This window comes from Bombus vancouverensis, chromosome 10 (assembly GCF_051014615.1).
Source record: "Bombus vancouverensis nearcticus chromosome 10, iyBomVanc1_principal, whole genome shotgun sequence".
NCBI classification, from domain to species: domain Eukaryota; kingdom Metazoa; phylum Arthropoda; class Insecta; order Hymenoptera; family Apidae; genus Bombus; species Bombus vancouverensis.
Window position 1 is genome coordinate 23,556 of NC_134920.1, and position 11,397 is coordinate 34,952.

Here is an 11,397-nt window from a genome sequence, read left to right on the forward strand (position 1 = left end):
TTCATCGCTCTGAAACTTTCATTGTGCTGCAATTTGTGCTGCGTCTTTTTAATTTCTCTATCTTTCTGTGTTTTCGGAAAAATTACTTGAAAGATTAAGAATTGCTTGCCTTATTTTATTTTCGATTAGTTAGGATTTGATTATTCCAGGTAAGCTTTATTATTTATAACAGGTTTTATCACTTGTTTATTATTTAGGAGTTTGTTATTTTAGGATTAGTACCTTTTAGGATTTCTTATCCTTCGAGTTTCTGTTTCAGATATCTAGGTCTATTTCAAGATGTTTTATTACATTAGGATTATTTATTCGATTAAGATAATTTAAGAGTTTCACAATGTACAAAGAAATAATCGCGTGAAATTTAGATTTATGCTTTAAACGTATTAAACACGCGGTAATTTCAATGTCTATAGCCTCGAACGTGTTCTGATTAGTTGTGTCATTGTTTGTGACAATGAAATCACAAAAATCCATTGCAAGTGTGCTGTCATGCAATGTGGATGTAATTGGGTTTTTTGGGTATTTCCTGTATCGTCTGATTTGTACAGTACTATTTTAACGCAAGGACAGGAAAGTTATTATATATTTCCCGTCCATTATTTGAATTGTTGTGAAGTGTAACGAATTATATTCGATTCGAGGAGATGTTAATGAATTACCCATTTCATATGTCATTACATGGAAATAAAAATCATTGCAAAAATAATTGATCTAATGACAACGGAATTTCCAATATTTTTTTGTTTCGTCACGTCTTTTTCATAATATATCTTTTATAGGTACGTGATTTATTAATCGTTCGAATGCAAATAATTATTCGTATAATATTCAAATGATTCTAGCCATAAAATAAATTAAAACGATACCTGTCAATGATATGCAATCTGCGTATGACGTCAACCTCGATCTATGCTTATACAAGAAATTTTATCAATCAATGACTAGATATACAATAATCAAATATTATAAAATTTCCTGAAAACCTTTAGGTGTTAATATTAAGGTGTTAATATCTTTAATATTTGCAAGTTATTGTTTAGCGCTAATTAGTTAGAATGTAACAAGTGGTGTACCAGAATTGAGATAATTAAGCCACACGAACAATCTTATTTAGATCTTTTTAATTTTTTAATTCTCTTTTGCTCTAATACTTCGTAAAATTAATCTTCATTAGCTACTACACTTCATAGAATAACAAGAGATAATTTTTCTTATATAACGTTTCATTCATAAAATCTATCATTAAAGTATATCTTCATAAAAATATCATTCCATACTAACGGTATATTTGGTGTCATACGAGATAACAGTTACCAGTGATGACATATGTAACTTTATAAAGATATCTCGTTTTATTATATATTAAAAGAATGTACTCATTGCTGCTATATTTCAGATGAAAAAAAGGAGGCAATGATTTTACAGTAAAATCGTTCGTTTACAACTGATTCATTTACATTTCATGATAATACTGTGCATTCTGAATATGCTATGATTTGGTTTAAAATAATAAATAGTCCATTCTTGCATACTATTGCTCCAGCTTTACTTGTATTTTCGATATTGGTATAAATAGAAAGACAATTAATGTCGTTCGAGTCTATTTTCGGATCATTTATATTACGTTTAATCCATATAGTTATTATATGTCTCATAGTATCGTAAAATTTGAAAGAATAAAACGTTCGTACAGGAAGTACATTTTATAAGAACTCCAACAAATCTGCGTGTGCACCTAAAATACAAACTGATAGTGATTGTTCATAAGTTTATATACATTATCTAATGTCAATCGAAGGTATCAATTCTTTCTCTCCATAAGAGTACTTTTTCATTTATGTGTGTTCAAAAATACATGTGTTCAACCGTGAAGCATATGTCACCTACAACGAAAAAGAGTTTTCCTATACTTAATATTTCCTTTATATACCTATGAAAGTCTATTCTTCGCGTAGTATGAAATTATGAATAAATCTGGAATATTGTTCAATCTGAAAAGAAAAATAACTTATTGACATCACTCATTGATACGAGATTCAGAATGTTTGTTTTGTCTTGCAGAAAAAGAAGGCAGCCCTTTCTTTTAATGTGAAATAGAAAGCGAAAATTTGAAAACAGATTTTTTGGAAATTTACTTGCAAATATCGTTTTCAATATCGTGATTTTCTTCCCAATGGTACTGTACTTTCAAATTTTCCAGTATCCCTCTAAAAACAAAAAGTCGAACCTCGTTATTATTAACGTAGGCATTATAAGGAAGAGAAGTATTAGAAAGCAGCTCCTTTTTATTATGGATTTCTTTATAATCATGTAAATAAGAAATTCCGGAAATTTTTTCCTCAAGAATTTAATTCTTGTGTTTTGATTGATAATTATTACACTGCATACTAACTTTTCGCATACTGTTCGCGTCTAACAATTTCCTAATAATAACTACTTCAAAATTACATATGTTCTTGCACGAATTCAAAAGTACGTATGATACAATTACAATTGATTCTAAAATAATAATTATTTGAAGATATTAAGATACTAATTAAACGTTTCACTATATTTCAAAATCTGGAACAACAAATTTTTATTTATAAAAAATGAAACTGTGGTTATATATTCTTTGTCATGATGCTATTTCTTATTACCATGTCGACATTTTTTAAAATTCATTTTGTTATCTCTACGCAATATGAAAATTCATATACTGCTTAATATTTTTTACATATTATCCATCCACCGCATGATATCTCCTGAAAAATCAAAATATTAATGTTATATTATTACAATGCTTCTTAAATTTCAATTTTTGACAAATTTGAAATCCAATATATTTTGCACAATTATTATTTATCAAAAAATTCTAAGTTAGTAACTTTCTTTTCAAATGGCAAATAACATATACTTTGACTTACCTGTAACTTTTTGCTCCTAATCATCATTTCCTCTTATAGAACATCATTATTGTTCTTATAATTACTACCAGTGTCATAGATATTGTAGTGGCTACAACTGAATTAATAGAAAATGATAAATAACTGTGTATAACACTAACACATAACTGTGTATAACAATGACACATAACTTTTACTTACATATCAGTCGATAAGGGATTACTGTGATATCCTGTTGATGTTTCTTAAGGCACTTGATTAGGTGTGATACGGTATCATTCCTTATGGTATACTGTAGATAAGTATTTTAGAAAATGACAAGAATAAATCTAAATTATTCAGAGGTTCCAGTTTCGGCTTAGACATAAATACAGGACCATTTGCAAAGAAGAAAGGGTGCGTTTCTACAGCCTCGTTATAGTAACCATGAATACCAATCTCTGAATTACTGGTTAGTAAACATAAATATCCTATAAAATTTAATATATTTCTTTAATTTTTAATACATACATGAGTTAGTAGTTCTAAATTATGAATCATCCTACCTGTGATATTACACTTTTCCTTATAATATCATCACTCAAGTGAACAACATTAAGATCATGTAAACCATGTCATCCTATCTTACTGTGAAGATACTTAGTTATGTTATCTAACATTATAAAAATATCATCAAATTCAAGTCCTTTTATTCACATCACATGGCCACGACGATCTGGTTCTTCGTTATATAATGTTCCAAAATTTGTCGTACATATAGGATGTACAAACCGTGATATCAAGGTATCAGTTCTTCCTTCCCAAGGGACAGTTTCATTAAAATTCTGATAGAATTAAAAATTAATTATTAATATTCTAACAATCATATATGTTAAATACATTATAGTCAACGATATATACCTGAGCGAATGTAGGGGTGATTCCTTGATAATTATAAATGTCATCAGCCCACATCATTGTGCCACTTCTTTGTACTCCAGCCTCTAGATTAACAGCCTAAACAAACATACAAAATTTTATAGAAGCTGTACAAAATATAGTATATACGCGCAATATTGAAGCGTTCAAGGGGATATAAAGGTAATGTACATCACATACACTTGTACTCTCATGCAACAAAATACAATTAGATTTAATAGTATAAGCTCTTTTATTCATCATAATAGATTGGAAATTTAAGTGTCTTACGAGGGTGAGTAAAAAGTTACCCGCTCTGTCGGTGTAGAATTTATTTTAAGCAATTGTCAAAAAAGACATACATCATTTTTTGACATAATCACTCAATTTCTGTATACACTTTGTCCATTTGCTGAAAGACCTTCGTATTTTCTCATTAAAAAATGTTTTGGGCTGAGCTGCGAACCACGAATGCATCGTCGTCTTCACCTTTTCATCAGCTTTTTCGGCATCCATCTCGCACAAACTTTTTAAAACCCAAATCTGTCGTGCACTATTGCATAAGCAGAGCCGTGGCTGATTTGCAAATGATTTGCCACATTATCCAGCTTCACTCGTCTATTCCATAGAGCATAAGTTCATGAGCACGTTCAATGTTGTCATCATGGATGTGGACGGGTTTCCAGCTGTTTTTTCATAACACTTCTGCGATCTTCTTTGAACTTTTGTGCCCATTCAAACACACTTCGTGACAAAACACTTTCTCCATAATGTGCATTAAATCTTTGATAAATATAGGCATCAAACATAACCTCCGACCACAAGAAACGAATCACAGCATCCTGCACTGTTTTCCTGCAAATCACCATTGCAAAGCGCCATTACTCGCGCAACGGTCACAAACGAATTGACGTGACACAATGAAACCTACGCAGCAGCAATGAACAGATATTGACGTCATACGAAGAGTGCAGATGTATCAATACGGTGGATAGAAGTTTTAACTATCTGGAGTGCGGATAAATTTTTACCGAGAGTCGTATAGGAATCTATAATCTGTAAGTACACCTTTGGCTGAATGGAAATTTCTCTTACATATAGTCAAAAATGCAGAAACAGTGTATTGAATTGGAAAGTGATAAAAAATAAGTGAAGTTTCGAGGTTGCATGTGATTGCATGAGTACACAGGACGTTTTTAGCGAATAAAAAATAATTTTGAAAGACACGAGACTTATCTTGTATTTCATGTACTCTCTGTGTCCGAATTTCCAGAAGCTCTCTATCTTATGACGTGTTTTAGATTAGCCGGAAAATTTTGTATGTACATACAAGAAGTATACGATCTAAGTGGAATATTCCATTATTCTCTTGATACAGCAGAAACGAAATTTACAGAACTTCTCAGAAAGTTGGTTTATTATTACCAAATTAATAGAATTAATATACGTTTATCATCTTTACATACCTAAGTCGTGGAGGTTTATCGTGCGTAAAAAATTAGTGTCGTTTCAAAGTTACATTTCGTACATTTTAAGCCTATAATTTGTAACGTACAAAACAATGTAAATTTGAGCTGTTTCTTATCTCCTCAATAAGAAAATCCAACTTTACGTTTTTTACACAATGATGTTTATGGAACAGTAATATCATATTATTGCATCGCTTGGAGAATGAAGTCAAGGTACGCTGTGACCCTAGTGTAAACGCTGGGATACCCAGCTGTGTCGCACTTATAAGCATAAGACACAATACCTATTAAATACGAGGTTCATTCATGTTGTATCAGCAGTGGTCCGCCGCGGTCAGCCTGAAAGGATCGTTAAATTTTTAATCAAAGATACTGAAATATATCGATCGAATTGTATTGAAATTATACTTATATACAGTAATAATCTTCTATTGATTTGTGTATTGAAATACTCCAATTTATAATGTACATGTTATATGTATTTTGAGCAAAACTAAGATTAGAAGGAAATTAGATTAAATACCATAATGAGGTGTGAGAAGTGGGCAAAACTATTGAATTGTGTTTATCTATTATTTCTAATGTTTAAGACGTCGATTTGATGTTAATTCGAATTGACGTGTCTTCAGATACCGTATAGTTTGTAGTAACTCTGTAACTTAATTACCGTACAAGAATCCTCTCTACCCTGAGCATGTTCGGCGCATATTATACCCTCAGTGATATCAGGTGCATTAGGAAATTTGGAATAAGCTATTTTGCATTCGGCATTCTTAATCACTGGCATTTGTACTTCCATTAATGCATTACGTCGTGGTCGTCCTACGAAGAAAATAAGAAAGATATTTAAGACTGGAACTGTTTAATTTTATTATAAAATTGATATCACTTACTATATCTTAATGCTCCTCATCCAGCAACAAGGGGGTTATAGCCGACGAAGTTGCTCTTTCGTAGGGGCTCCTTTGTACAAATGGGATATACGTACCCTGAAAAATAAAAAAATAAATGAAAATGCAGGAAACGAATGACCAAAAGTATAAGAAAGAATTGTACACGCTTTATGACACAATATATGTGTACAGTAAGAAATTTCAGGATATGATACTTCAGTAATACTCAATAGCATATATATATATATATATATATATATATATATATATATATATATATATATATATTGAGGACTTACTCGAAAATGGCACCTCCTCCACCAATCTAAGAATGGCAATATTATGATTGTGTATGTTTTCTATTCCATCCATATGTGCACAATGTGCTGCGGTCAAAACATGCCTAGCCGATATCAGGGAACCTCCGCACTTCCATAGTGGTTTGTCTGGGTTTCGGGGATTACGAAAACCTAATGCAGCGATCCATGGCCAAGCGCCTAAAATGCAATAGTCAGTTGTGAATATACATAATTTTTTCTCACATAATGAGTAACAACGATTATTACCTATTCGATATTCGATCATACAGCAGATGATAAGTACATACGTACAAATACTCTGAAATAGAGATTTGATAAAGACAGAAATTAAATTTTTATTCCAGTGGAATACAAATTATTAAATAATTCTATATAATTTCTATTTGAACTATACCGAACTATAAAGTTCAAACGTGTAATTTCTGCCCTAACAGTTTTTGATCTCTATCCATATTATTACTCCTATATCAATTTTTTATTTCAAGCAAAAAGATACTCTTCCTAACATGAAGTAAAAGAAAGAAATAATTCAAGTTAATAAGTAAAGTTACTACCGATAAAATCATAGCATTATTATTTAGTCTAATTGAAATGTACATTGATGTGCTGTTTAATGCCTTTAAAGTTCATTCTTTGCAGTAAATGGCTTATTATTAATCGGAAAGAAAGACATAAAACGTACCAAGTTCAGCTGGTTTACCATCGACCACCCTGGTATGAGAGACGTTGCTAAAACCACAGTATGGTGGTCGCAAAGCCTTATACTTATACACAGTTTTTATTAAAATTTCTCTCTTCTCTTTGTTTGGATCGTTCGGACAGCAAACGATCGTAACATTGCCCTGGTATCTGCACACTGATCGTCTATAAAAATCGGTGGCTGTACGGTACTGTATCTGCCATATTTCTTGCAGAGGTTTACATTTTCTGTAGTCAAGGCACCTGCCTTCTTGATTGTCCGGTGTGGTACATGCTGGATCAAACAATTTTAAAACATTTATACAGTTCAAAGATGCGTAAGAAAGCGACACCGATTACTCAACTTTCGAAGTAAAAAGCCGATCAAGTCCACCGGATTGCCCTACAGACACGTATTAATCCGTAAGAGTTAGTCATCATGTTGATAATAATTATCTAAAGAAACTCACGTGAAAATATAAAATTTTAATTGTTATATTAATAATTTAATTATAATTTAATAATAATAATTTAATTTAAAATGAGTGAGGGCTAGGAGATCATCTGGATCGGTGGAGATAGGAGTTAGCGGGCGGGAATTGAGGACTGCTTCTATTTCTATGATAAGAATATTACGGTGTTAAGCTCATATGTTTCTGTTTCTCCACTCGCGCTGCGCCATAATATCCTTTGATATTTCCGATCCTCTGGTCGTACGAGGAATTGCCGATACATTTTCTCGATGTCGCCAGTGAGTACGTACTGATGAGCGCGGAATCTAATTAATATACAAAATAAATTGTGAATTGATTCGAGAATATAGGATTTCCCCATTTTCATGATTATCGTAATTTTTGTATAAATATATTTTTTAACATACTAATAATTAGGTACTTATAAATTAGTATTATCAATTATTTTGCATTTATAATTCCGCCTCTAGTATAAGTGTTAATTGAAAACTAACTTTATGTTTCAAAAAGTACTAGCAAAGTCGTTGAGTAACAAGCCACTGATGCTAACACAAATAGCATTGTCGTAATTAAATATTTCTAAATATTCATTTTTCATTTTGAACCTGTAGAAACAATTTATTATATATACTATTAGCTAAGTAATTGCATATTTAATTAAGTCGAAATATAAAACTTAGTTATTTTAATAATTTAAAAAATAAAAAACTGACAAACATTTCAATTTAATTTATGGTTGGAACAAAAGACAGTTATTTTTCATTAATTGAAATATTGCAATGCAGAGTACTTTCCAAAATACGCCGAGAGTATTCCTGGTGGTGAAACGAGCGTTGCTTCATCGAACGCAGCTAAAGAAAACAACATCTATGTAGTTGGTGGTACGATGCCTGAAATAGAGGGCGATAAATTGTACAATACCTGTACTATTTGGGGTCCCGATGGAACTTTGATAGCAAGACACCGAAAGGTAAGTAATATATTCCTTTATGGCTTTGAATTTGAAAATATTGGGGTGAAGAAAGTGACTCTATCTAGGAATAATTTAGGAATATACATATGTACATACGTATACTATAACCAATTCTATAATTTACGGTTTATAAAATACGTTATGATACGGGAAACGCCCATTTTTGTTGTAATGTGTTTGTTGTTGTATAAATTTTTCACATACTTAAAATATTATTATACTTATTTTTTCTCCTTTTTAAACATTATTAAATGATAAGATTTTTTAATAAAAGAAAGTGATAAAAACGCTGTCAGTTATTAAATAAAAAGTAATTGAAGTTTAGGAGTTGGTAACTTTGATATTAAATTACAAAAGTTGCAGCAATAGAATTAGCGACTACATTTTTATGTTATTAGGTACATCTATTCGACATCGACATTCCTAATAAGATTACTTTTCGAGAGAGTGATTCACTCAGTCCTGGTAACTCCCTAACGACGTTCGATGTGGAGGGCTGCAAAATAGGTATTGGCATTTGCTATGATATTAGATTCGAGGAAATGGCACGCATTTATCGGAACAAAGGTACAGTAACTTAATCGATCAATACTTAACTAGCAAAAAATTAAATATCTTTCTTAAATATATTCTATATAAAATTAATATAATCTGTAACTCTGTATAAAAAGAAGCTTAATTTAAAAAACCAGTATATTTGCTGAAAATGAAACAAATAAAAGAATTAAAAGCACAATAAGAGGACTGTCCTCGCATATTCAGAAATGATGGAATGTGAACCGTGCAACTACGAAGTTAATTGGTATTCGGTGGCTTCATATTTCCTGCTTCTCCGGGTTAGGTTGCCAAATGCTGATATATCCAGCGGCATTCAATATGACCACTGGACCACTGCACTGGTCATTACTTCAGCGTTTCAGAGCGAATGATAATCAATTATACGTTGCCTGCATATCACCGGCTCGTGTTCCTTAAGCAAGTTACGTCGCATGGGGACATACACAGTTGACCAATCCCTGAGGAAAGATTCTTTACGATTTGGAAACTCAAGAGAATATGGCAGTCACCGATATCGGTAATTTACAGCTTAAAATTAAAAGCGAGAGATCCATGATGTAATTAATTTTTAGTCTCGTTAATTTATCGATTTAGCCATCTTCCTTTGTATTTGTTGAATTTATTAGTAAGCATTACTTATTATTTCGTATGTTTCTTTTTTCTATCAGATCTAAAAGTTGTTGAGGAAGTAAGGGCTCGGATACCTACATTTTCTCAGAGACGTACAGATTTGTACGACACTGTCTGTAAGAAGGAGTAACTCTACACTAAAACAGAAAATGTTTTTTTATAATATTTCTACTACCATATCCTTTTTTTGTGAATTATTACTAATTTCTTATCATTTGTACTAAATGAATGACTCAATTAAGAAAACCAAAACGTTATAAATAATAATCTGTATATCTTGTGTATCAACATGTAATTGGATATTATAATAATATAGGAATGCTATAATAATATAGGATAATAATATAGGAAAATAATAATATAGAAAAACACACATGCTTTTAAACACCTTTAATATCGATCACATAAATTGTTATAATTCACAATGATTACGCATACATAAAAGACCCCTTGATAGTAAAATTTGCGATCAAAAGGCAATTACGTATCGTTTAACAACATTTAATTTATAACACCTTTTAAACATTTAGACAGATTAACACATAACACTTCTTATATATAAACATCAATTCGAAGTTATCAGCTTGGAGAAATTGGTCGATTAATACCTGTAGATTGTCTGTCTCGATGAAAGACTTAAAGAGAGCAAAAACATGATAATGCCGCTAATATAATATTCCTTCTTTCTTGTATCTGTCTGCCTCTCAGGTCGTTTTACTAATTACAATAAGTAATTTCGACTTCTTTGCGCTCTCTTTTAACGCATTCGAGACCGAAAGAAATTCATATCAGTCAGTAGGCAAGGGTATAATATACATATTTTATATATAACTTATGTTGTTACGCCGCCTAAAACATCTGCACGCCAGCCCGCGCGACCGGACAACAACCGACCTGCGTAACGTCACTTCGACCCTCAATAAACCTAAGGGCCCACCATAACTTTCACTTTCCTGTATTGTTTCGCCATGTGTCGTCAATCCGTTTGTCCTGAAGAATTTCTTAAGCCTAAAAGTATTTTCGACGCACATCTGGTTTTTTAGAGAGGTCCTTGGGTTTATTAGTCGCACTTAAAACACGGAGAAAGCGGGTATGCACCCATGAGGAAAATCCGAATAGCCCTGTAATAGAACAAGCTAGGTTTTCTCACGCACACAGTCATCTATCCACCACGATGGTAGGAGACTCCCTACTCATCCCTTCGAGCAGTAATGCAGGTCATGACCAATCGACACCTCGGTTCGTTACCCTCACTTTTCCTAACGAAATTGGGAACAACGAATCCGCGTTCTTTAGGCACAGGGGCACACCCACGCCGAACTTTTCTTCCGTATTAAAAAAAGAGCGACAGTCAGTCTAAAAACTAACGCCTAACGCGGCAGTCTACACATAGCGCGAGAGTCGCATACTTCCCGCAAATCTTTGTCGGTTCTCGGTGTGGTCGAACATACATCTTCTCTCCTAAATATATCATAGTGCTAAGTCCATTAATACACTAATTTCCAGTATAAGAGCCCTGCTCTAGCGCACATATCTATCGCATCGTCGTGCGACAAGTTGTTAACTATTTATTTCGGCATCAGTGTAGTCTAAGTGTTGGACATATATAATTTATAACTCT

The 11,397-nt window shown here is 32.2% G+C and overlaps 2 protein-coding genes and 1 long non-coding RNA gene across 5 annotated transcripts; 1 reads left to right on the forward strand and 2 right to left on the reverse strand.

Annotated features, from left to right (window-relative positions):
* Positions 1-2,267: 2,267 nt before the first annotated feature.
* Positions 2,268-4,646, reverse strand: LOC143303217 (uncharacterized). The gene is made up of 6 exons (XR_013059300.1): positions 4,094-4,646; positions 3,786-3,881; positions 3,431-3,709; positions 3,087-3,355; positions 2,907-3,003; positions 2,268-2,744 (listed from the first exon to the last, which is right to left on the reverse strand). It is a non-coding gene; the product is annotated as an uncharacterized LOC143303217 (long non-coding RNA).
* Positions 4,647-4,727: 81 nt separating this feature from the next.
* Positions 4,728-10,256, forward strand: LOC143303216 (omega-amidase NIT2-A-like). Its single transcript, XM_076621967.1, has 5 exons — positions 4,728-4,840; positions 8,401-8,585; positions 8,987-9,155; positions 9,430-9,663; positions 9,815-10,256. The coding sequence occupies exons 2-4, from the start codon at positions 8,502-8,504 to the stop codon at positions 9,561-9,563; spliced, it is 387 nt and encodes a 128-aa protein (XP_076478082.1). The 5' UTR covers positions 4,728-4,840; positions 8,401-8,501; the 3' UTR covers positions 9,564-9,663; positions 9,815-10,256.
* LOC143303215 (venom serine protease Bi-VSP-like) lies at positions 5,509-8,407 on the reverse strand. 3 transcript variants are annotated; one of them, XM_076621966.1, is made up of 5 exons: positions 7,147-8,407; positions 6,711-6,762; positions 6,444-6,641; positions 5,919-6,240; positions 5,509-5,590 (listed from the first exon to the last, which is right to left on the reverse strand). In XM_076621966.1, exons 1-4 carry the CDS (start codon positions 7,165-7,167, stop codon positions 6,161-6,163), a joined length of 351 nt encoding a protein of 116 aa, XP_076478081.1. In that variant the 5' UTR covers positions 7,168-8,407; the 3' UTR covers positions 5,509-5,590; positions 5,919-6,160. The 3 variants fall into 3 exon arrangements, with proteins under 3 accessions (XP_076478081.1, XP_076478080.1, XP_076478079.1); XM_076621965.1 differs by lacking the exon at positions 7,147-8,407 and having other exon boundaries at positions 6,444-6,978; XM_076621964.1 differs by lacking the exon at positions 5,509-5,590 and having other exon boundaries at positions 5,756-6,240; positions 6,444-6,762.
* Positions 10,257-11,397: the final 1,141 nt, after the last annotated feature.

Coding starts and splice junctions, on each gene's coding strand:
- LOC143303215 (XM_076621964.1), bottom strand. CDS start 7,167: ATGGTAAACCAGCTGAACTTG. Junction 6,763..7,146: donor TGGTAAACCAGCTGAACTTG/GTACGTTTTATG, acceptor TCTCTATTTCAG/AGTATTTGTACGTATGTACT. Junction 6,241..6,443: donor GGAGGAGGTGCCATTTTCGA/GTAAGTCCTCAA, acceptor TTTATTTTTCAG/GGTACGTATATCCCATTTGT.
- LOC143303216 (XM_076621967.1), top strand. CDS start 8,502: ATGCCTGAAATAGAGGGCGATAAATTGTACAATACCTGTACTATTTGG. Junction 8,586..8,986: donor TGATAGCAAGACACCGAAAG/GTAAGTAATATA, acceptor TTATGTTATTAG/GTACATCTATTCGACATCGA. Junction 9,156..9,429: donor ACGCATTTATCGGAACAAAG/GTACAGTAACTT, acceptor TCTCCGGGTTAG/GTTGCCAAATGCTGATATAT.